This window comes from Tachypleus tridentatus, chromosome 6, assembly GCF_004210375.1.
Source record: "Tachypleus tridentatus isolate NWPU-2018 chromosome 6, ASM421037v1, whole genome shotgun sequence".
NCBI lineage: Eukaryota > Metazoa > Arthropoda > Merostomata > Xiphosura > Limulidae > Tachypleus > Tachypleus tridentatus.
Genome location: NC_134830.1, coordinates 67364536 through 67391796, shown reverse-complemented (window position 1 = coordinate 67391796; position 27261 = coordinate 67364536). Strand labels below are relative to the sequence as shown.

General features: G+C 34.6%; 1 protein-coding gene and 1 long non-coding RNA gene across 3 annotated transcripts in view; one reads left to right on the top strand and one right to left on the bottom strand.

Annotated features, from left to right (window-relative positions):
* LOC143252732 (uncharacterized) overlaps positions 1-1569 on the bottom strand; it is a 118253-nt gene extending 116684 nt beyond the window's left edge. Inside the window, exon 1 of the long non-coding RNA XR_013029119.1 lies at positions 981-1569. This is a non-coding gene — a long non-coding RNA (uncharacterized LOC143252732). The remainder of the gene's footprint in view (positions 1-980) is intronic.
* Positions 1000-20220, top strand: LOC143252730 (growth/differentiation factor 8-like). 2 transcript variants are annotated; one of them, XM_076505315.1, is made up of 4 exons: positions 1000-1681; positions 13582-13772; positions 15308-15493; positions 17322-20220. In XM_076505315.1, exons 1-4 carry the CDS (start codon positions 1105-1107, stop codon positions 17706-17708), a joined length of 1341 nt encoding a protein of 446 aa, XP_076361430.1. In that variant the 5' UTR covers positions 1000-1104; the 3' UTR covers positions 17709-20220. The 2 variants fall into 2 exon arrangements, with proteins under 2 accessions (XP_076361430.1, XP_076361429.1); XM_076505314.1 differs by having other exon boundaries at positions 1017-1681; positions 13579-13772.
* Positions 20221-27261: the final 7041 nt, after the last annotated feature.

Genomic DNA, 27261 nt, shown 5'->3' with positions numbered 1-27261 from the left:
TACGATTCTCTGAATACAGTGAATTAGCTGTACTTAAAGTTTATTTTTGACTATGTAATTAACGTTTTAAAACATTTATTCTGTCAAAGTACCGTATTAAAACAAACCGTTAGACACATTGTATTTCTAACATGAATTTAACGTTTTATACATAAAGCATATGTCGACTTATTAGTTCTCACAGTGCTTCGTTCATGAATAAGGACGGATTCTTTTACAAATACCATATAATCTCGGCTTCCCTGATTGGGAAACTATTAATATTTTAGTTGTTGTTGTTTTTAATTCGCGCAAAGCCACATGAGAACTATCTGCGCTAGCCATTCCTAATTTAGCAGTGTAAGACTTAAGGGAAGGCAGCAAGTCATCACCTCTCACCACCAACTCTTGGGCTACTCTTTTTACCAACGAATAGTGGGATTAATTGTCACATTATAACCACTCCGCTGCTGAAAAGGCGAGCGTGTTTGGTGTGACTATGATACGAACCCACGACCCTCAGGTTACGAGTCGAGCGCCCTAACCACTTGGCCATGCTGGGCAAACTTTGCAAGATAATATAATGTGTGTGTGCGCGTGTGTTTGTGTAGAAGTACATTTTTTGCGTTACTAATTCCTCAACTTATTGATTTTTGTTCTACTATGAAAACGAAATGGCTTTATTAGATTACCCATGTTCACAGAAAACAGACATGTGATATAAAAGTATTAGGTACTCTCTAGAACTAAAGGTTTGGATCAGTTTTGGGTGATTAGTTAAATCCCCAGGATCCACTCACGCGCAGCTTCAGTGACCAGTCCTGGGCGAGGGTTTCACGTAGTAGACATTTGATTGGTGCCACCTAAAAAAGTGGGTGGTTACTGGCATTCTTTCTACTGTTACAGAAAAAAAAAGCCAAGTTGCTCAGTGAAATAAAGGGCGTGTTCATCTGTTTCCCCAGAGAATTTCCCGTCCCCCTTAGCATATGAGCTAAACTTACCTATAAAATTCCTGCGCACACCCAGAAGTTCGTCCTACAGCCTTCACAATCCTTAACTCTGGTGACATTTCGTTTTCTCTCCCTAGAAACTCACAAAGAAAGACGCTTTACTACAGTAATCACCATGACGCTGACACGAAACCGCACGGCTGTGCCTCACCGATCCAAAGCTCTGCTTGGAGCTATGTGTTTGGTTCTGACAGTCTGCGCTACAGGGGTAGCGTCACCGACGAAGAAACCTTCGAATCAACAGGATGAGAGGATCGGAAACTTGAAGGTACTGTCCACGATGGACGTAGAGGCAAGGAATTTGACTGAACAAATTGATTTTTTGTTGCAGCAGCAAAAAGAACTTTCCGAGGAAGCAGTCGAAAATGATGAAACGTATTCTGTTGAAGATGATACAGAGATAGTCGCCCAGGGTTCCCGGAAATGTCAGAAGTGTCTAACACCAGAGCAGGAGAAAAAACAGCGTCTGAAAATGATTAAAGCACAAATTCTCACCAAACTAGGAATGAGTCAGCCTCCAAACATTACAACGAAAAGCCTAAAGAACATTCCTCCGCTTTTCGACCTCCTTAACCGGTATAACCTGCAGGCCGACGTCCCGTTCTTCCAAAGAGACCAGCCTGAATCTGACGTAGAGAATGAAGATTCAGCCACGACAGATTTGGCGTTTGCTTTTGCCACGGACACTCCATGTGAGTATCAGCCTTAGTTTATACCTCCTTGTTCGTATGTCGGTAGTGCATGCTCTATTAAGAGTGGTGGCAATCAAATACTGATTCACTGGCAGCACTCGTTCGTTTGGTTGTTTATTAGCACTTACATATTTAATGACTTTGTGAGGTTTTATTTAGTGGATCTAAGTTGGCCGATTCCTTTGGTTGTTTTACGAAAAGCCATCGCCAGAGAGAGAAATCAATAATTATCATCGCGGTGTTTTCTAAGGACAAGACCTACAAAATAAGTCTGATATGATGAAACACCTTTCAGGGTACGGAATGGCGGAAATATAATAAAGAAAATTTGAAAATTAGCAAGAGATAAAATTGTACTTTACAAAGTCTAGACTATATGTATAAAATTACAAAATGACCATTTTAATTAGACAAAAGTGTTAATAACACTTGCTGCTAAATCATTAGCTACGCTTATCTAACTGAATAATGGCACTTAACTGATGTACTTATTGCACTCATGGTCTTCAAAACGCGGTGCACGCTTCTGAAGCAAAGGTACGCAAATCAGAATCTTTGGACTCATAGCTTTGCTACTCTAAATCACTAGGCCACGCCCAGCCTAAAGCTTTTATAAGATAGAATTGTAATTTACAGTAATGCATGTAAAGTAGAAAATATTATGAGGGCTCAGTAGAACATTCCATTGAAACATGTGTTACATAAGATATTTAATTTGTTTTTTCCAAGTTATGTATGTTTTATCGTTGTATGGTCAAACGAACCCGATCAGCTTTATAAGCTACTCCATAAAATATAATAACACTATTTCTAGATAGTAAAAAAAATTAAGCTATGAAATGTGACTATCAATCCTACTATTTGGTTAAGATTATTCTTCTAGTCGGGATAGCTGTATTTGAATCTACAATATACTAAGCATAGAACTTTAGACCATTTGCCATAAGAGGTGTTGTTCAGGTTGAAAAACCAAGTAACAAACACATACCAGAAAGTAATTCAAACAAATAATCCATATTTTACCCGAATAAAAGCCGATAAAAACTAGAATTTGAAAGTTTGTTCTTGTTTTCATGTCACGAGATACTTGCTTCACCAGGGCATTTTTTTTATTAAAACCGCCATTTTGTGAGAATATTTCCCTGATTTATATGTAACAGTGGTGTTTGTGAAATTTCTGCTGATTCTTTCAAACTGTGTTACATCTGTCATCCTGCGATACTGTTTTCTTGCAAATCTTAAGCCTGAAAAGTGTTATTTCTGAAATCTTTGCTTGATTTTGAAGGTAAGTAACTTATCATTCGGTATGTCTTAGATTTTTTGTTTATGTCAAAAGCTCTTAAGATATTGAGGTGAAAAACGTTATGAATTGCCGTTGATAACATGTTATCACTTGATGCAAAATTTGAATTTCGCGCATATCTACTCAAAGCCTATCTGCGCTAGTCGCCCCTAATTTGGCAGCGAAAGACTAGAGGGAAAGTAGCTAGCTAGTCATCACCACCCACAGCCAAATCTTTTACAAAGGAAACGTACGATTCATCGTAACGTTATAACACCCCACTACTGAACTGACGACCATGTTTTGAGCGAGAGGGACTGGAATTCGCGACCCTCAGATTGAGAGTCGAGTGCCCTAACAAATGGCCATACCAGGCCGCGTTTCACGTAAGCAGAGAACTTTTACTAGTAACATTCTGATCATATCAACCTTTACTATTACATGCCTCAGGCATTTTAACTGTTCCAGAGTATTTGATCATCCCTAACTTATCCTAACTGTTAAAACAAATCGACAGGAAAAGAGCGTACCAGTTCAAGAATTTAGGCGTCTATGTTTAGATGTTGTAAGCTGCTTCTAATGTGTTATAGTTTAAGTTTTAAGGGATGCAACCAGAATTGCTCTACTGGTTAACACATCGAATTTCAAATTAGAATCGAGCTGGTTATATGACAGTATATCTGCGGAATTACAACGATAGAAACTGTGTTCAGATACCTGTGATGGGCAGAGCAAAGATGGTCCATTATGTTACTTTGTGCTAAACAAACAAACAAACAAACAAACACTTGTGACTGAGTTTGAAAAATGACAATCCATCTATTCGATTAAAAGTAATCATGTAGACGATGGATGCTATTCATTGACTGGTCCTTTTTTCTGGGCTACATTTCTAAGTAAGGGAGGCTATGTCTGAACTTCTAAATCTCTGATTTGGTGGTTTAGTCCATGTGTTTTAAGATATAAAATACTTTTTGATCTGATTATTTAGGCTATTTGTCGCATAAGGTGTCATTTAGTTGAAAATAAAGGATGCCACAAATTCCAGTGCACTTACTTTACAGACATAATTTTGCAATAACAAATATGCAGTGGAAAAAAATTAAAAGTATTAGGTACATAGCTCTAAATGCCTTATGGGGAGAAAAGTAAAAACAAATCATATTTCAAGATTTTTGAGCAAGATAAGAGCATCGTTCTGTGTCGTGTATCGGGTCAAGATATTGGGTGACCTGACAAGGTTAGGTGTATAGATTGACCTTTCCTTCCCTCTTCAGAGTAGGAATGCAATGGTAATTATAAACACAAAAATTACTAAAGTCTATAGATAATTTTACAGGCCATTTTGCGACTACTTTTTACATTACATGATATTTAAAGAAGGCTCATTTTAAGATAATGTCACAAATGACTCCGGTGTTCTAACATGCTAAAGGCATGTGAAACGCCATTTCTCACACTGCAAGCCACGGAAAGTTAATGAAAAGTTAAGTTCATTGCAATAAATTAGCGGTTTTTAACATGTGGTATGCGAACTAGTTCCGGGTAGTGCAGCGTCTCATTAATTTACTCACAAGGTTGAAAGTATGTCTGTTTGTTTGTGGAATTTCAAGCAATGCAACTGAGAGTTTTCTACGCTAGTCGTCCATAATTTAGAAATGATAAGCTAGAAGGAAGGCAGATAGTAAATACTACTCACCGCAGATTTTTGAGCAATCCTTTACCCATGAATAGTGGCATTGATCATAACATTAAAACGCCTCATGGGTTGAAAGAGTTAACATATTCGGGTTAGAATTTCTACTCGTGGCCTGCAGAATATGAGTTGAGCGCCCTATTCACTAGGCCATGGCAGATCTGAAAATATGAAAATAAGAAATATCAAACACCAATCACAGAGAATCACATAACATTTCAAAAGAGAGAAAAGAAAGCCTTAAGAGCCATTCATCAAAACTTGTTAACATAACATAATATTTTGATACAAAAAGGGACATAATGGTCCATCTCTGTTGTCCCGTTCTATAAATTAAACTAAATTAATTAATAAATTAAAAAACAGAGAAACTTAAAGCAAACTCTTATCATTCGCATATTTAACAAGCTTTTCCTTAAACTCACTTAAATTTACTGCATCCACAACATTCGAAGACAACTCATTCCAAAGGCCAACTACAACAAGGTCTTAGATAAAGATGACTATGCCGTAATTCATATTTGTGTCCCTTATTCTACTATTTGGACTGTTAAGTAATAAAAAAAAGATGCACCATCAGTTTCCTTTTACAATCTTAACACCTCAATCAGATCGCTCCTAGCTCTTCTTTTTTCAAGATAATATAATTTGAGAGGTTTCAGCCTTTCCTCATATGATAATCCCTCCATCTCAGGCACCATCCTAGTAAGCCTTCTTTGAACCAATTCTGACATTCCAATGTATTTCCTGAAGTAAGGAGCGCAAGACTTAACGGAATACTCCAAATGTGAGAGAACCAGTAATTTGTACAATGAAATTGTAACCTCTTTAGACTTGTATTCAATAGTTCAGTAAATAAAACATAAAATCCAATTTGTCCTGCCACTAACAACAACACAGTTCTTGAATGGATTTAGAGAAGGATGAATTACTACATCAAGATCCATTTCTTTTATGACACTGTTATGGTTATCCCTATTCATATAATTAAAATTATGATAACCCGAATGCAATATTTTGCACTTATTGTAAATAAAACTCATTTGCTATTTATTTGCCCCAACTCACCAAATGATCTGAATCCTTCTGTAAAGCAGAACTACTTCACAACTAGTAACACCCAAGACCTTAGTATAATTTGCATATTTATGTCAGTTATTGATTACTCCTTCAACTATGTCTCTAATGCAAATTAAAAAGAGCAAAGGTTCTAAGACTTAGCCCTGAGGTGCCCCACTTGTAATATTAACCCAGTTTGTCCGAACTTCATTTGTAATAACCCTCTGCTTTCTTCCATCCACAGACTTTTCTATCCAATTTACCAACTTATTCCAAACACCTATAGAGATAATTTTTTACAAGCCGTTTATGTGACACTTTGACAGGTGCTTCCTGAAAATCTATATATTTCAAATATACACCCTTCTCCTCATCTACGTGAGCAGTAACAGTTTCAAAACATGTCAAAAGGTATATAAGGCAAGATTTTTCCTCAGTGAAACCATGTTGACTATTACTTAAAATTTTAAACTTTATTAAATTACTTTGCAAAGCATCTTTTGTCAAACTTTCCAAAACGTTTCCCACAACTGATGTAAGACTAATGGGTCTATAATTGCTGGGACAGTTTTTATCATTTCCCTTGAAAAGAGGACTTACATTAGGCAATAGTCGATCCTCTGGGGCCCAGCATGGCCAGGTGGTTGATGCATTCGACTCGTAATCCGAGGGTCGCGGGTTCAAATCCTCGTCACATCAAACACGCTCGCCCTTTCAGCCGTGGGGGCGTTATAATATGACGGTCAATCCCACTATTCGTTGGTAAAAGAGTAGTCCAAGAGTTAGCGATGGGTGGGAATGATTAGTTGCCGTCCTTTTAGTCTTACGCTACTAAATTAGGGACGGCTAGCGCAGATAACCCTCACGTAGCTTTGAGCGAAATTCGAAACAAAGCAAACCAAATCGATTTTCTGCTATTCAAGGAATGAAAAGACTCATATGTCTAATCTTTAACCTTCTTCAAAACTCTTGGGAAAATATTATTGGCCAAGGAGTATTATCACTCTTTAAACTTCCCATTTTTTTTCTCAACCAGCTCAGAATTAATGCAGTCATCTTGATCGAACTTGTTTCCATCCATTAACTGTTCAAAATTTGGAATACTGCTAAAAACCTTCGTTAATAAAAATTGAAGAAAAACCAAAAGTTAGTGACCCAGCTATCTTATCACCATCAACCATCAAACACAAGCCGTCTTTTATCATCCCTCAAGGGTCCTAGCTCCATCTCAAAATTTTATTTACCTTTAATATATTTAAAGAAATCGATACTGTTAATTTTTACATATTTTTAGCCAACGTTTTCTCATACATCCTTTTTGATGTTTTAATTTCTTGTTTCACCAATTTTGTTGATCTTCTATAATCTTTTAAATTTCTTGTCATACCAGTCAATTTAAATTTCTTAAAGTTATGATGCTTTCTTTAATTTATACTCTTTGCAAGCTGACCTGTTTTTGTTTTTTGTTGCAACTACTCGTTTCTTCCTATAAGGAATATATTAAACCTTAAATGTTTAAAATTATCTTTATAATTTTCATCATCTGATAATTGTCTCCAAATAACTCAACTGTCTAATTCACAACAAACAAGTCATGTTGTCTACTTTCAAAATTTGCTTTTTTAAAAATTTTTTAACCAAAACATCATTATTCCTTAATTCCATATTCAACAAAACATTAAAGGTAATAGAGCAATGATCAGAAATGTTCTCCAGTCTCCACCCTTTCGATTATTTATATATTTGAAGTTAGCAATAAATCTAAAAGAGTATTGTCTCTTATAGTTTTTTTGACTAATTGGTGAAGCAGTCCATTCTGAACAGTTTCCATAATCCTTTCTCCCTCATGTCATCTACATTTAACCAAGTTTCAGTTATCCTCATTATATAAAAAATCATCTATTCCTGCTAGTGCTGCTCTAAAGCCATCTATTTTATTTCTTATACTTGTAGGATTACAAAAGTAACAATTAAGTCTATCCTTATAACTATTTCTATACTCGTTTCTTGTGATAAACTTTTCTCTGCCTCTTTTTTTATTTTGTTTATTCTGGAACGCTTGACACTCTCGTCCTAGTTTAAAACTTCATTTACAGCTAAGTTAATAGCGCTTGCAAAAAACAAAACAAAACCAGTCCCTACCCTATTTCAATTTAAGCCATCCATTCTTAAAAGCTCCCTCCTTCCATTGAACTGGTCCAATAAGTCTAATCAGCCTATCTGAATATCCTGACATACTAACCTAAGCCCAGCATTTAGCCCTTGTGACATACTTATAACTTCATTCCAACAGTTACTTCTGAGCAGTATTCCAGACAAAACTAAGTTATGGCCTTTTTCTTTAAATGTATTTATCAACCATTTGTACTTAATTAATTAACTCCCCTGACCGACATTTCTCTAAGTTATTATCTTCTACATACACCACAACGACTGCTTCTTTGCTAACCCCCGTTACTGTATATCTGCTTTGTCAGTTATATCCTCCACCTCTTTCCCTGGATAGCATAATCTGATTTGTTTCTTTCTATCTCCCCCCCCCCCTCAACCAGTGACACAGCAATATGTCTTTGAACTCGCAAGGATAGAACCTAGGTTTTGTGCTTAACGTCAAACAAACTATTCTACCCACATACCTTGTCAAGAAATCACCTATAACTATAATTTCGTTATCATTCAGAACCTTCTCTGAACCTTTTGTTTTTCATCTCTCCAATAGTTCCTCATCTGAAGAAATTAAGGGTTGAAATCTGTTGCTCAATAGCATGTGCTCCTTACAGATAAATCCACTACTTTTAGCCTTAATAATACTCTTTCTAGTTGGCTGAATGTCCTTGTTAAATGATGTATTTCTTGCATGTAAAAGCCTGAGCTCTTCTTGAAATCCTGCTGCCTTTTAAGACAAAACGTTCAAGGTGAGTTCTAGATTATTTAGACAAAAAATGCGTTTTGATTGAAACTATATAGCTACAGACCAGTACTGCTCATTTGTTTGTAGTACTTGCGTTTTTGAGCTTTGATTTCTCAATTGAAACGTACTGTGGACGTTCTGAGACAACCAAAACCCGAAAAAACTTTTACATTTCTATTTATGGTCATTTTGACAAAAAAAAACAACAAAGACAAAAAATGTGATATGATCATTTTTGTTTTATTTTGGTTCTCAATGAACAATTTCAGTTTCTGATCCGAGAAGGTGCATCGTTAGTTATAAGTCTCTATGCAAAATATTTTTTTTATTTGCTTTATTTACATAATTCAAATGCGTTTCTATGAGATGAATTTATGATTGTTTATTTATTTAGGATTTTCACACACACAGCAGCACAAACATAGCCGTCCCCAGTTTTGAACTTACAGACTAGAGCCGCAGCTGGTCAGCATCATCCAAAGTTAATGTTGGGATAATCTAGTTTGATCAAATATTGGAATTTGATCGACACTCTAGTAGCACACCCATAGTTCCCAAAAGCGGAAGGCGTTCGTGCAGCAACAAAATGAGGACCATGAGCCCCAAGATTCGCAATCAAGGCACGATAACCACTGGTCACACTCGACTCCGGAATCCTATATAAACCAAGTTAAAATTTGAGTTTCAGAGTGAATTTTGTTGTGATTATATTAATCCTATGAGAGATGCAATAACAATAGTCTGTAGCAAGGCTATGTTCATTGCTGAATAATCGAAAATAGGTTTGTCTGAAAAATAATGATTTAATCAGCAAGAAAATGACATAATAAGATCAAAACGATAAACCATCTTGTGTACACATGTTTAAATATACATGTAAGATTTAAATGAAAAAAAAATGTTTGTAATTGAAAGAAGTAATATTTTTTTTTCGGTTAACAAGACTTCTTTCAGTAGAAGTTCCATATATTTGTAACTTTTACTTGACACATTAAAATTATCCAAACTGATGCTGTGCCCTGCATAGAGAAAAAAGATCTGTTAAATTTCTACTTTTTTTAAAAAACTTCCTATACTTATAATTGTTACTTCTAGGTGGCGCTAAGTTTTGTCAACAAAGTGACAGTGCGGTGTCCACACATATGAAAGTATGTTATCCATGAATAATGCGAAATCAAGAAGTAGTCTTTGTTTTCTTTAACGTTTAAAAAGCGTACTGAGAGGTTTAAAAATAATTTTTGAATCATTATGAGGATAATATTGACTTACAAGTCTTTTAACTCTGATATCACTGATGTTTTCTTATACCATTTACTTCCAGTGGATGCCTCACCACGTATTAAATCGAGTTGAATAATTTTATATTTAATGTCTGCTAAAACACTTACTATAAAGAACCAACCAAACTATTATACTAAACCACTCACTTATCTATGTGTATTTGATAAACCACATCGGAAATTAATGATGGTATTTTTGGTTATTATTATTTTTAACTCTTGTGTCATTGAGGAGTTATAATCAATAAGATTTTCAACAAATTAGTATACATAGTTCAAAAACATGCTCTTAAAAACTATGGACTCCATCAGTAATTTGAGGTTAAATTATATTATAGTATCAAAGCATTGTTCATCAACATATCGCATGCTTAAAAATATCGGCCATTTCGCATTGAGTGCGTTTTGTTTAACAATTCTAGTGGATACAGGAAAGTGTGATATTTTTTCTTCTTCTAATAACAAATGGAGATAGTCGTTGTCTATTAAAACATTTTGCAAAAACAAATCTCAGTAAAGAATTAAAAAGTTTAAACTATTTAGACAAAGAATTGTTTCACGAGAAAGCTGACAAATATTAATAAAAACTAGGATTACAGAAATCACATTCGACCACATATCTGTCAGACTCTTCGGTGTAAATTTCGACGTACGTTTACACCTTTAGTCTACTTAAATGATGTCTTTCAAGGCTATGTTTATGCATAGCGGAGGATCCGTGGAAAGTTTCTCAAGAAGTGTCGTTTAAGGTTAGCTTCTTCGTCGTCTGGAAACTTGTTACAATGAGAATGCATAGTTGGTCGATATTACGTATTCTTGGTCATAAGACTGAATATTTGATGGCAGCAATGAATCTGGAACATATTTTATATAAAGTACAATTAACTCTCAGTACTGTTGATCGTGAAATTTTATAAATTCTTTCAACTGGGCTTCGTCCTCGTGGGCTTATTTGGCTTTTTTGTGCTATAAAATTATGCAGTTATCTTTGACCAGAAATTAATATTAGTTACAGCAAACAGCTAGTCTAACATATTTACATAACACTACGCGTCTATATGATAGAATAAAGTTTGTTATTCAGTCTCTATTTAAGAATATAAATACATTTACGTCAGAAAGAGCAGTTTTTATTTACATTATCAACGCTACGTTCTTTAAAAGTGCAACATAAGCGTGTGTATGTGTGTTTTTGTATAACAAAGCCACATTGCTGAGTCCATCGACGGGGATCGAATTCCTGATTGTAGTGTTGTAAATCCGTAGCAAAAAAAATTAAATATTATATTCCCAAGTAAAAGTAGCTTTTATTCATATGTGTATTGATCAGATCACTTCCGAGAAGAATAATTACTGATGCAGATATATAAGTTTTGTTCCAACCTATGTGTTCTATGGATCGTCAGAGTACACCCAGATATATGTGTTAACTGTATAAAAATAATAACTATTAATGCAGATATATAAGTTTTGTACCAACCTATGTGTTTTATGGATCGTCAAAGTAAACCCAGATATATGTGTTGACTATATAAAAATAATAACTATTAATGCAGATATATAAGTTTTGTATCATTCTTAGTGTTCTATGGATCGTCAGAGTATATTCGGGTGTATGTGTTGACTGTATATGCCAGTTTAAATTGCACTAGTCACTCAAACATATTTTTCTAAACTAATCTGTTTTGTTAAGTTACCATAGTTACCAAAGTGAATTAGGTCATTTGAAAGCAGTTATTACAATGTCAATAGAGAAACTTAGGTATCTTGTTTGCTCAACTTTAGTTTGTGTTTGTTTATAAACATATTTAAATTGCAGTAAGAATTTACAATTCTCTTTGTTCACTTTAGAAAAGTTTTGTTTAGTTACTTTTTGATTACTTCCAAATGAGCAAACTAGTATGCAAACATAATATTTTCAAGAAATACAAAGCTTATTTTGTGAGTGAGGGACCATTTTAAGACTATAACTGACCAGACAAAACAACACAGAAAGGAAGAGCTAAGTTTCCATTTATTATCCCAACGTGTTTAACTTAGCACGTGGTTAGCTAAGCCAATAAATTTAGTTGAAATCTCATGCTTGGAAAAATTAAAATGCATTAATAGTCCCAAGTGAGTAAGCACCTTTGAATACCTGGAAGTCAGCAAAGAGTGAAGGTCGTCCATTGCCATCATGGCCTTTACTAACCTATTAGTACTCAAACAAAATGCTGTTACGTGCGATGAAGAACCGGCAAAAAGACGGAATCAGTATTCAGAGTCCTTAGAAAGGAACAAGCTTAGGATACAAAATCTTCTGAGAGGCTTTGTTTTCCAGCTCATCAGGGGGGTAAGAATGTGTTGACTTTTTCCCGCTGGCCTTTCTCGATGGGGTACGATACTGGGCACCAAGTGGCCACTGGCAACTGAACAAAATATAACCCACCATTCCCTTTCTTACACAGCAGGCTTGTTTACTATAAAGTATTCAAGGGTGAAACACATACTACTCTTGTTTACTGGTTAACAGTTGTGAAATATGCCTAGTACACTAAATCATTTAGTGGCTTGATTAGTATAATTGTGGGAAGAGGACATAATATAAGTTGTTTGTTGCTGTTGCCTTTTGGAGAGGTATTACTAAATACACTCATCCATATTGAGAATATTTTAGGGTCATTGACCTCTAGGTGGCCTGGCATAGCCAGATGGTTAAGGCACTCGATTCGTAGTCTGAGGGTCGCGAGTTTAAATCCCCTTCACACCAAACATGCTTGCCCTTTCAGGGGTGGGAACGTTATAATGTGCTGCCAGTCCCACTATTAGTTAGTAAAAGAGTAGTTGTGGGAAGTGATGACTAGTTGTCTTTCCTCTAGTATAACACTTCTAGGTTAGGAACGGCTAGCGCAGATAGTCCTCACGTAGCTTTACGCGCAATTCAAAACAAACCAAACCATTAACCTCCAGCGCTTCTACTTGAAACATATTGTCGGTTTCTTTAGACTCATACGAAATATAGGTAAGTCTACCGATTTCAAAATTAACAAGGATCTTAAATTGACGTATAAAAGACTGGATTTGACAAGTAAATCTAGAATTCACGAAGGCCCGGCATGGCCAAGCGTGTTAAAGCGTGCGACTCGTAATCTGAGGATCGAGGGTTCGCATCCCGGTCGTGCCAAATATGCTCGCCCTTTCAGCCGTGGAGGCGTTATAATGTGACGGTTAAAATCCCACTATTCGTTGGTAACAGAGTAGCCCAAGAGTTGGCGGTGGGTGGTGATGACTAGCTGCCTTCCCTCTAGTCTTACATTGCTAAATTAGGGACGGCTAGCACAGATAGCCCTCGAGTAGCTTTGTGTGAAATTCAAAATCAAATCAAATCAAGAATTCACGAAATCAAACAAAACTTCATTAAAACAATTTTTGTCAGCACAGCTCTTCATAAGCGCGTGATGATATTCAAAAATTATATGTATGATGCTGCAATGTTGATATACACAAAAGAGGGCACCCTGCCCGTTTGTTAAACTATTTCATCGAATCACTTCTGAGCATCAACAATTAACTCTTTGCTTTATGTAATTAGTATTTATACTGTTGATGACGCCAATTTCTTGTTGTTGTTTTTTATGAGGATTAATTGTGTACACTGAGAAGAGCGCTAAATCTATCTGATTTCTTTAGCAGCGCTCGAATACGACCAAACTCTAGAGAAGAATATCCTTCATTTTGACTTCTCCGAGAAAGTCATGAAGTCCCGTCTCAAGAAAGCTCATCTTTGGATCTATCTCAAGTCCGTAAAGGATCTTCAACATGGTGGTGTCACAGTCCACATCAATCAAGTGGTCAGAGGTATCGAGTCTCTCAGCCAGTTACAGGTACGTTATCTCATTGTTTAAAGAAACAACAATATATATAAATAATATGGCTGTTGCTCGTTCTATTTAAGAAAATATTTAAAGTTAACAATCGATTAATTCTACCAACTTTAATTTTGTTAGCTACTTTCATTTATTTCTTGAAAAATAAATAATTTAATTATATTGTGCAGATTCTTGTACTAACTACCTAAGTTCTGTTTTCATCATACTATGTCGGCAACAATAAGACAAATTCAGTTTATTGGATCAGTGGTATAATTGTTCATTGTATCTATTCTATGTGATACCGAAGATAAAAGAGACCGTATGTCCATAAGAATGTTATGAATAATTTGTAAAGCTAATTATGCCCAAACGGATTTTAAACCTTCACTTAAGGGAATAGGTTGAAATGAAAAGTTAGACTCAAATAAGACAAATAAAATTTATTTATCCACAAAATATTGAGTTGGTTTCTTTTAATCAGCAAATTATGATTTGTTGAAAGAACTGTTATTACGAAAGTTTACGGTTTATTATCTATATGTTTGCTTTCCCTACCCTTCAAGGTATTCTTCTAATTAGAAGGCGGTACAATTTACAGAAGAAATTATTTTATTTGCGCCGTCTTTGATAGGATTCGTTATAATGTTTTTTTAATATAATGTACAAAAATTAATACCGACGTCACAATGATGACGTAAATTGTTAAAAGTACTACGTTGTTCGTGCTGTTGTTGAGCTTGCGCAGTACTAAGTAAGTAACTGAGAAACAAATCTCTTCAAAACCTCAGAGTTGTAAATACTATGAATATATGGAAGTTTATATCGAACTAGGTTGGAAATTGAAGTCCTACAGCTACTATATACGTGAAGAAAAATATCGATCTCCAAAGCTAGAGTAAGTCTTCATTTCATTCTGGCCAGGTGGTTAAGGCACTCGACTCGTTATCCGAGGGTCGCGGTTTCGAATCCCAGTCACATCAAACATGCTCGCCCTTTCAGCCGTGGAGGCCTTAAAATGTGACGGTCAATATCACTATTCAGTGTTAAAGGGGTAGCCCGAGAGTTGGCGGTGGGTGGTGATGACTAGCTGCCTTCCCTCTAGTCTTACACTACTAAATTAAGGACTGCTAGCGCAGATATCCCTCGTGTAGCTCTGCGCGAAATAAAAAAAAAGACGAATAATTTTATTTTATCTCTGTATATTAGGACGAATACTTACTGAAACTGAGGAAATAATTGATTTAAAGTTCAAAACCAATGTTTCGCCGTTTCGGTTGAATGTGACAGTTATTAAAGTAGTACACAGTTCTTTATAATAACTTAAGTTATAAAACCTATATCCTTTGCTTTAGCTAAACAAAACTTTTAGTCATTGAACAAAATACATTTATCACGTGTTTTACCAAAAGAATATTTTCGTAACAGTCCTACATATACACTAGAAATATAATTTACTGTACAGTCGTTCGAAATTTCGATAATACTCCTGAACACAAAACCAGTATCCGAAGACAGAGTATCAAATTAAATGTTGGTTATTTATGCAGTACCGAGTAAAGCATGTCGATCTGAAAGGACATCATGGACGATGGATCAAGCTAGGTGTCCGTAAAGTTGTATCGCACTGGATTAACCACCCTGAAGAGAACCTCGGGTTAATGATCCAGACTGAAGACTACAAGGGAAACTTCGTTCCAATTTCTTATTTTTCTGAAAAAGACGAAGAATCTCACGTAAGTTTTAAAAGTATCTTTTTTTCTAGATTTAAAAGCGTTCAAGTCGGTGAGTTTGGTCATGGGTGTAATTTACAAGGGGGGCACGTCCCCTCACACACTTTTTCTCTCTCTAACAGGATTTGGGCTTCCTCGTATATCTGGATAGCAATAGTAGATTTTATTTGATATATAAAGCCGCATTTGAACCTCGATAGGATTCAGAAAAAATCAACACTAAAAATGTACAGAATGTGTTGTTACAGAGCATACAGAGAATATCTTGGAACCAAAGTTATATCCTTACATTGTTATTGTCGTTTTGGAAAGATTTCTCTTGCCGATGAATTTGAATTCATCCTTGGTTTAAGTGTTAACCAAAGTTGAATCTCTTCCATTTATAGAAAAATAATTGACTTTATTTATAAGTTTCTTAAAGCAATCGATTTTAAAATGCATATACACATAGCAGCATAGTAAATTGCTTTGAAAGACAATTACTGCATAACCTTTTCAAAAAAAATCTTAAGACATTGATTTCCCATTACTGTTATGTTTAAGAAGCCATAAAATAACAGCATTCTTAAGTCATTTTATTATTCCTCCTTAAAACCATTTTAAGGCACTAATTTTCTATTAATTTTACGTTTAAAAAGCCATAAAATAACAACACTCTAAATCATTTTTCGATCCCTGTCTTCTCCAACTGAGAACCGCTTAATCAGTTTCATTAGATTTTTCATTTTGTGACTTGTTTTACTTCTGGACCTTCGTAATGTCTTAATGTAATAAATTGAAGTGCTGTGATCACGATTGTTTTATGGAATTTAATTCTATAACAAAGATCAGTACTTCGATGAAATGGGGGTTAGACAAGATAATGCAAACAAATTATATGTTTTTTTTTTAATTAGTCTAGGCTATTGTGAACACAACACGCTTTTATCTGTGAAACGGCTTGACCGAAACAAATATAATAAAATGCAAGTTTTCTGTTCATTAACTTCCCTGAAATTTTCAGAGCAAATAGTGAGTCCTTCAATAATGAGGTGTACTTGCAAAAATATATTGGTAGTGATTTAACAAAGTGTACTTACTGTGCTTACGATACTGGTATAATATCATATATTTAAAACAATAAAATCAAGTTTATTAATGTATTTTATCGTTTTGACAAATAGGGCAAGTTTAGTCTAGTGTGTTAGGCTGCGTATTTTAAAGTCCAAAGTTAGAGGAACGTGATCCGTACTGTCACCTGTAAATGCGTCATGATTGTAACAATCAATCCCAATATACAGTTATGAGTAACCTCATATGTTGCCTTGTTTCTATCCCTCTATTCTTTTGCCCTAGATTAAGAATGACTATACATGAGCCTTTGATACTCGGAAGCCTCGGATATGAGTTTACATGATATCGCTAGGACATTTAGACCCTTCCATTTTGTATTTCTTTACTGGTACTATTTTTTCTGTAACAAATTAATAGTTTTCCAATACAGTGCTAGCGATTTTAGTTGTTGTTTTTTTCTTTTATCCGTTTTTATCTAACAAAAGTTTTATGGACGAATTGGAGAGGGAGGTTCTATATGTTGTTTTAATTCAGATTATCTGAAACTGTCATAATGCACTATTAGTCTGACTAAATAAATCCAACAAACTGACCAGTTTTATTTTATTCAACGTATCAGAACTTGCAGCCTTGAAAAGCGAATGCACATTTTAGTATTTTATTAATTGTAATCGGAAACTAATATTATATAATAATCCTTATTGTATATATAAATCAGGCTTGTGATAACGTTTAAACAATATATATATATATTGCTAAAATTGTTTAACTTTTTTAGCGTCCTTTTATTGAGATTGAAATGAAGAAGCCACAAGTGATTCGGTCGAAACGAGAATCAGATGGTCTTGAATGTGACCTTGAAACAACTGAAGTTAGATGTTGCCGTTACCCTCTGACCGTTGATTTTGTGGAGTTCAAGTGGGACTGGGTCATCGCTCCAAAGAGATACGAGGCTAATTACTGCAGTGGAGAATGTCCTTTTGTGTTTCTTCATCGCTATCCTCATACTCATTTAGTTCAACAAATCGACCCTTTAGGATCTATCGGGCCTTGTTGCGCCCCCTCCAAGATATCTTCCATAACTATGTTGTACTTCAATGACAATAGTAACATTATTTTGGGGGTCTTACCAGGAATGATAGTCAAAAAGTGTGGTTGCTCGTAACAGTGCTTAGAAGAAAATAACTTTGTAGCTATGCTATTCCTTGTGGACTCATGACAAATTAAAGATCTTGGAAGCGTTCTTCGAATTATCGGTTGCTTAGTTACAAGACTGAATAAGAAGGAACTTCTTGTTTTCGATCTATTGTTCATTGACTCTTCTGCGACGTTTGTGGGCTAAAACCATATTCTGTTTCCTCCATTGGATTGAACTTCATTGTTACACTTATCCTTACACACGTAAACACACACGCGTACAAACACTCTCACAGCAATAGCAACAATGCTGATAAAATAAGCAGTCGGTCGTGAGGTATATATACTGGCATTCCACACAGAGTATTTGCTGGTGGGATTGTTGCTGTATTTGGCATGTAAATAGGATCTTTTAAAAGTCGTCCAGGATATTTACTTATGCATGTAACGTATGCAGAAGGTAAAACGGGAGTTGTGGTACTTATATATGAAAGAGCAGTAGGTACACATATGTACAAGGAATTATATACAGGGTAGTCATAAATACAAATTTAGCAATGTTTTTTCTTTACCTATCTTAAACCTAATTTATCTTTAAAATATTTTCAAGTTAACAATGAAATACGATCTTGCATTATTAATTTTTATCTTTGAAATATTGGTTTGAATTGGCTTTATGTTAAAGACATAAGGAAAACGTGTACGTTTAACAAGTATGTTTTGTTGTAAAACGTGTAACAGAAAGACCAGGCATTCGTAAACTTTCAAATCCTGTACAGTGAAACACGACATTTCTTCTAAGTAACATCACAAAGTGCATTAGTGCTAAACAACAGTTTAATTTAGCAGGAGACTAGTGTTAACAGTTCTTAAAACCATTTTATTTGATAAATTATATCATGCATGAAACCTGTATAGAAAAGTGAAGACAGTAAGGAAAATACTTTTCTACTTCATTAGAATACTCGAAGTTTGTTATTCAGAAAATCCCAGATCATTGCATATTAAACTAATTAATGCTTATCTCTACTCTTGTCCACAAATGTCAGTTTAATATTTTCCGTAGAATTATTAAAAGTTCCATTTGCAATATTTTTTGTTCTCTGCTCATGTCTTAGTGAATGAATATTTTCTGGTATCATTACCAATAACCACCATTTATAAAACATTTATACCTTATTATGTTGGCCTCTTTCGACAACCAAGAAAATAAAAATAAAACGGTTAGTGTTAGTTTGTTGTTTTTTATTCTGAGATAGCTTTAAGTTACCCAGAGAAACAAGTTCTTGAAATGGCCGCCGTTCTATCCTTTTAATAGCTAAACTGTACTGTCTAGATTGTTTAACCAGTGCTGAAATTTGTTTGCCCACACAACGTTGAAGCTTAAATTTCTCCAAAGAATACTAAAATTTGTTTGTCTAAACAAAAATGCTGCATTTTTTCTGAAAATAAACAATAAGATCTGTTGCTCGAATACTTATTAACTTTTACAATTAATAAATTACCTATTAAACACGCAGAACGTACAAGAAGATGTCCGAAGGTTCGTCAGTTATTTAAGGATAATCGAGAAATGGTCAGATCTCAGAGGAGTATAACAGCTTTTGAAGTCACACAAGCTTCTTGAGGAATCTCTATAGGATGAGACAACGTGGTTACGTTTAGGAACAGCAAATAGGCAAGCTTTGAAAGATGCTGGCACAATACATATTAGCACTGTAAACGTGAAGAAATGGATAACTTATACTAAATCTCATCCTTGCTTCAAGAAACATCTTAACAAGATGACAGTGATGGCTTTTTAAATATTGAGTGATATGCTTATAAGTGTTAGAAAAAAATCGTATTGTGATTGTGTTATATACGTATGTGTGTGTGTGTGTGTGTAGGAAGTTTTGTTTTAGGCTGATCTCATTTTAAATATCGATTTTGCTGACCACGTTGTCCACATATTCACTAACGAATCAGCGAATATGCAAATTTTTGGAGCCCAATAACGCAAGCTGTGATATATTAAACTGTTATCGCAATTACAACTATAGAAAAAGCAAACTGAGAAATAACATAATTTCATGTATTTCCGTAGTGGTTGTAAGAAATTTTTGACTATCACTTAAATAGGGGTAAATGGTATTATAGATCAAATATCTTGCAGAACTAAGTTTGAGAGTATTAAAATACTTTCATTCTAATTTTTAAGTTAAATGTTTTTAGTATTTTTTATAGTTATTATTACTACTTGTGTAATGGAAAAGTCTTTTTTGTGTTTTGTTTCATTTTCCTGTCTTTAGGCTTCGCATGATTGTGTGAGAAGTACTTCAAATGTTTAATGTACAATCAAATATCCGATAGTCAAGCAACTTTGTGAAGCGCACAATACACAGTTGCTGTGTTTTATTCTTTGTGTTGTTAAGGGTTTGTGAAAAGGTTTGTCTTGTTTAAAGTACTTCTATCAATGCCTGTATTTAGTAACGAAGACGATTTGTTATCTTTAAAGTATATAATGTTAAATGTGGTGTAAATAAAAAATAAAAATGTTTTAACTGTTCATTTATTTTGTACCTACAGAACTACAGTATTCAGAACCCAACTTCAGGATGTTTGTTTACTATGTCACGTTTATTTTCAATTTAACAACTTAAATTACTGTCTACATCCTACAAAACTACAATACTTAGAACCAAATTTCAGCGATGTGTATTTATTCTGCCACTTTTATTTTTTGACTCCAACAACTTATCTTACAGATTAAATGCTATTCGCTCTCAGTAAAATGCCATTAAAGTATTAAAATAACAATATATACGTTCCTTTAAAAATCTAATTACCGTGTAGTAGGAACGCTTACCCATGGTGGAAACATAAATATATAGTTTTAGCTATTTTTATATGTGTACAAGATGTGAGTGTACATATAAATAACTTGGTAATTAAGAGATGTAAATAATATTACATACTAACCTGGTAACATCCGAATATAATACAACGTAACAATGAGTCAGACCTCTGAGGAACACAAACAACTATCAGAATCATGGTTGTTTATAACTGTTAAAAATGAAACAGAAACCCTATAACCGGAGTGCTTTCGAAAGGTTTCTTGGACCTACATGTTTTTAGAACATCATTTTTATAATTGTTAGATACGAGTAATTATAAACGTTTTTTCTATCACAAAATTTTGAATGATGTAAAATATAAGACAAGAGTGAACACCTTTTCTTAAATATAGTTATGAATTATGTGTATTATGAATCAGAATGATCTTTTTTTAGCACACAATTGTGTACGGTGAGTCAGAGCAAATGTTTTGCCACCGTACAGTCGTGCAGTTGTAAAATTCTTGCCTAGATTAACCCCCAAAGCATATTAATAATTTTGTTCGTACTTTTCATTTAAAAGAAGTAAGGTTTTTAACCGCCTTTTAATGAACTATTTATGCACCACGTTCCTTGTTGGTCCATACCTTTATTGGTTACAGGGTACATATTAAGATAATGTTCTTGAATACACACAAAATTAAACAAATATACCATCAACAATACATTTAACTCCATTAATTTCTGATGATGTATCCTTCACGTATTTTCCATAGATAGTGAGTGATTTCACACAGTTGTTTTTTGGTAATTTCCTTAGAGCGTGTACTGTAATAAAGTAAAGAAATTACTCAACATAATACAATATGAGGTCCTTGCTGATAAATGACAGAATATAAGAAGTCGATAATTTGAGGGTTTAAATGTTTATATATTTCTCTGCTTCTGCCGCCATGGTCAAGTGGTTTAGGCACACGATTCGTAATCCGAGGGTCGTGAGTTCGAATCCCCCGTCCCACCAAACATACGCGCCTGTTCAGTCGTGGGGGCGTTATAATGTGACGGTCAATCACACTATTTGTTGGTAAAAGAGTAGCCCAAGAGTTGGCGGTGGGTGGTAATGACTAACTGCCTTCCCTCTGGTCTTACACTACTAAATTAAGGATTGCTAGCGCAGATAGCCCTCGTGTAGCTTTGCGCAAAATTCAAAACAAACAAAACTATTTCTCTGCAAATGGATTCAAAAATAAGTTAGTAGTTTAAGCAGAAAGATACACAAACGGCTATCTCTTCTCTACCCACCACGGTTAAAATAAATATTCAATTTACTATTCTTCATATCAAATAAACATTTAGTTTTCTAGAGCTTGTACGTTTGTGAGAAAAATGAAACCGGAGTCATTATGAGAACTTCAAACATTTTTAATGCTACGTATTATTTATATTTCTATGGTATTCTAGAAGTATATGCATTAATCGCGAACGGTTAGCAGGTTGTGCACGTTTCCTTCTGTATCGGTCAGAGTGGGGTCATTATGAGTACTAACTACTTAATCTGTATAATACAAACACTTCGTTAAATTTCCAAATCATATGGTTCTCACGCGAATGCTACAAAAAATCCTATAACGTTCAAATAAATGGAGTCATTGTATAAATGATATCTGTTTTATCAAGGTGTACAATATAAAGGTTACGAGTTTAATAAGTTGCAAAAAGTGCATATTTTTGAAGCTTTAAAATAAATTATAACAATACGTGAAAAATACCTAATTTTCAAATTATGGAAGCTAAACACCTCTATAACAACAAAAACAAAGAGTCATCACGTGGTACTAGTTTATCTCTCTACCTCCAAACAAATGGTTCGTTTAACGATAGCAGTTTATCTCTATGCTGTTTAAATAAATAGAGTTATTACGTAATTACCCCTAACGACAAAACAGTTTCTGTCTTAAGTAATATTTAAATGTATATGATTCCATAACTGACCAAATAAATTTATGGTCACTAAGTACAGTTTTTCAAGTGATTTATATGGTTAATTTTGTGAAAAATATGACTCCCTTCAAAGTACCAAAGCAATTATTATAATTATTCAATGCACGTTTATGTAACGAAAAGATATATTTTTTTCCAATTTATTTATTTACCACGTGTGCAGTTATCAGTTTACTTATTTATTACTAGATATACGAAATATCCAAATAACTTTGAATCACCAGTTACGTTTCGACTTAACCCAACAGGTTTGTGAGTCTTTGCTACCACACAGTAGCATTGATACAAAGAAAACCCATTAATAACTATTTTCATGTTTGTATATTCATACTCTTGAATAACACTTTGTCTGAAGTCTACATCTTTTTGTATTTTACCTATTATCGAAGAGTGTGCTGAAACTCTCTATATAGGAAAGGCACGGACGCCTGTGTTAAAACAATATAAAACATGTATCTGTTTTTTTACTATACAAGTCATCAGAAGCTACATGTGAAAAGCTGCCTGGCATAGTCGCTCTATATCAGGTGTATACACAGCTTTTCAGCTATCCAGAGCATCCAAAAGTCGAAAACACCCTATAACCTGCTTAGTTCTAGCAGTAACTATAATTTTATCATCATATGGCAGAGAAACACGGCCTTCATCATCTTTGACTATATATGTTATATTACTGTATGCAACACTTAAAAAAATGTCACAATTCTAGTGTAAACAATGTTATTACTCCTAGAAGTTAGCTTTTTTACATAAATATGCAGTTTCTTTAAAAAGCTTACAAGATGAAACAGGGATTACCAGCCAACAACAAATGATCAACAGGTGACTGTAACATATAGAATACTTAATGTTTTGAACACTATACAGTTGCTGTCTTTATGGAACCAACCCCTATATTATGTATAAAATCAAGGAGTAAAAAAATCAATACACACACAATTCATCAGTAAACAAACAAGTATATGGAAAAAAATTATAGCTAAATAAAAAAAAACATGCAGCACTGGCTATTGAACTTAAAAGAAGGAACCAAGCAATAACAAAACAGGAAGTTCACATATCACTGGATCTGGCTAATGATAACATAAAATATTATTCTGTCTTGACTTTACACGAAGAATAAAATCAACATAACTGGCTTCTTCGCTGGCAAAACAAATATAAACAGAATTTCCAATCGTAAAATCTTGATATATTGAAAAATACTAAAACAGTAGCATTCTAAACTTAACTAAATGAGAGATACAAAGATGAAAGCTGAGATTCTGTTCAAACACCAAGCTTTCCGTAGACAAAGTGAAAAAGCTAATAATCTAGGGAATATTTATCAATGCAAAGTGGATACAGTTTATTCTGCTGTGTAATGATCAGCCATTTCAATCCCTGACTTGTTTGGTTACCTTTTCAGTGTTCAGTATCCAGTACTGCCTACAATTGCTTTTTTATTTAACGAAAAATGTTTTCCTTATACTTGTGTACTTATACGTTGATTACATTGCATTATGTAACAAATTTTTTACTTTTTCTTATTCCTGGACAGAAAGTGTTATTTCCCAATTGCTTATGTCTAAAGTAAACGGAAAAGACCTATTTAACTCTTCAAACTTTGCTTTTGTGATCAGGGTAATGAAATTTTCAAATTTACCCATTTTCTAGAACTTTCCAGGTAGATTCAATGCTGAGTAGCTGATAGGGAATGTTCTTGAACTTACAAGAATTTTCAAGAACTTTCTAGAATGTTGTAGAAGCTTCAAAGCTGTGCTGCTCCATAACGGGAATAAACATCCGTCTCTTCCTCTGGCCCATTTGGTGCACCTCAAAGAAGAATAAAACAGCGTCAAGACCTTGCTAGAAGCCTTGAAGTATGATGAGTATGGCTGGGAGGTTATCGGTGGCATTCCTGATGGGTGTCTGAGGAGGCTTTACCAAGTTTCCCTGTTATCTTTGCCTTTGGGGCAGTAAGAGCACTACAACAGGATGCACTGGCCACAACGAACCGAATTTTCTGTGGGGAAGCACAATGTCAAGTGTGAGCCACTAGTGGACCTCCAGAAAGTGTTGTCTCCGCCATTTCACACAAAATTGGGTCTTATGATTATTTTTGTATAACTTTAGTATAAATACATGTAAATCTTGATTCATATGTTGTTTTATTCGTCACAGCTCTTGATAAGGAGTATGCAGCCTTCAATTACCTTCGAGACTTCTTCCCTATGCTGTCTGAGGCAAAGGTCAAAGCTGGTGTCTTCGTTGGACCACAAATAAAGAAGATCCTGGAGTGCACAGAATTCCCCAAGAAGCTCAATAGGAAGGGAATAAATAGCTTTGAGCAGCTTTGTCGCAGTGGTTCGGGGCTTCTTGGGCAACCGCAAGGCCAAACATTATGCGGAATTGGTTGAGGCTCTGGTGAAAAATTACGGCAAAATGGGCTACAGGATGATCCTGAAAGTCCATATTCTTGACGCTCACCATGATAAATTCAAGGAGAACATGGGAGCATACTCAGAGGAGCAAGACGACGCTTCTACCAAGATATACTGGACATTGAACGTCGCTACCAAGGAGCATATTATGAAAACACGATGGGAGACTATATTTGGGGCTGATACGTGAAAGTGATTTACATTACAGTCGCAAATCTCGAAAAACTATTTACTTCTGAATATTTTTGTGTAACTTTAGTATAAATGCATGTAAAGTTTTATTCATATGTTGTTTTATTCAGACCTTATGTAAATGAAAATCTGCAAATTTGCTCGTTTTTACATAGTAAATAGGTTAATTTCTAAATTTCATTATCAAGGTCATAAAAGCAAAGTTTGAAGGGAATAATGGCCACATCCTGTACTTTTACAACACAAGAAATTAAGAAATAACACAAACTATACAGGAACAAAATTTGTGTTACATTTGTCAGCTTGAAGATGATCTAGGAAGGTCGGAACATTGTTCTCCGCTTATTAATAAAAGTGTTAATACCCATACCAGCCGTTCTGAGCTACATTTTTATTTCACGTGGGTTTCTCGTCCATTATACTACTCGTAATTCATTAATATAAGTAGTTTACGTTTAAGTTTTTCATGAATATGGTGTGTTCAACAAAATATAATTCTTGTTCATCTTGAATGAAGTTTTAGGAAAACATGTTATTTTAGCTCTATATGTCTGTTAGAAGTTGCTCATTTAAAAAAAGGAAAAATAGGTTAGCGTACATGCCATGAAATAAGCTGAAACATTCCACACAAAAAAATAATTTACGTCTTTGCACCGGAACCTATGAAACAATTTTACTCACCTTAGAATTGTTGGTAATCCAGAAACATTTACCATGTTGAAGTATGTTCCAGAACTTAGCAATTGTAAGAAATAAATTCAAACAACAAATTAGAATCTGCATCGTCACCCACCCAACCCCACCTTTATTTTTGGAAGATGTCTCATTTTTCTATTTCATTCATAATTACTGGGCAAAGAATTGACAAAACATACAAAATCTTAAAAACACTGACCAACAATTATGTAAAAAAACTGAGACAGTTCCTGAGTATCTTACGTATATCCACAGTGACTCAGTGATAAATCTTCAGGCTTTCAACGATAAAAATCAGGTTTCGATACCTGTGTTGGCCACAGTATTGGTCTGTTATGTAGCTTTGTGCTTAAAAATATCCAACCAACATCTTACGCAAAATATATAGGCTAAGCTTGGGCATATCTGTTAGATGTATAATGAATGTCTAAACGTGATAACCTATCAAGTTGTTTGTTTGTTTTTTAATTTTGCGCAAAGATAGACAAGAGCTGTCTGCGCTATCCGTCCAAAATTTTACAGTGCTAGACTAGAGGGAAGACTGCTACTCATCACCAACCACCGCGAACTTTTGGGGTACTATTTTACCAACGAACAGTGGGATTAATCATCATGTAATAACGTTCCCACACAGCTGAAAGGGTTGGGTGTGACGGAATTCGAACTTGGCAGTTCTGTCTGTGCTCGAATATTGGTATTTTAGTAAACACAAGAAAAACGTGAAGTGTTAAGGTACCGAAAATGATATTTGGTAAAACACCTGTTTGTTTGTTTTTCTTCTTTGGTTTGTTTATTGTTAAGCATGAAGCTATACACAATAGGCTCTTCAAAATATGCACTGTTGATTGAAACTCGATAACGTTTTATCAGAGGAGACAGTGCCACCTGTTATTTAATAATGATACCAAAACCCAAATGTTGAAAAATGGGTGAACTTTTTTTTATAGTAGCGTGTAAAATTTCTACTTTGGTAATCAACTTCATATCTGGGCAATATGTATCAAAAAGGTAACTTTCATTAAAAAAGAAACAAACAAGAAATAGAAATATACTTACAATTAAGTTTACAATTTTAGTTAAAATAGTTTATAAACCTCAGCTGAATTCCATGATTATATATATTCAAATTTGGTGCTTGATGTTGTTTGCTATCAAGCACAAAGCTACGCAAAGGACTATCTGTGCTCTGCCCATCACGGGTATTGAAGTCAGGCTTCGAGGAAAAGAATTCCGCAGACATGCCGCTGTGCCCCTAGGGGGGCACACGCAAAAGAAAGGAACCATTTGAAACCAAAACATTATTTTCCCTAAACCTATTTAAACTTAAACTATTTCTATCTATGTTGTTATATTATGTGTCCCGATATGATAATTGAATGCAAGATATTAACTTCGAACGATTCGGCATCTTTTTAGCTTTCAGAACTATATGAAAAGAAACCGAGCGCGA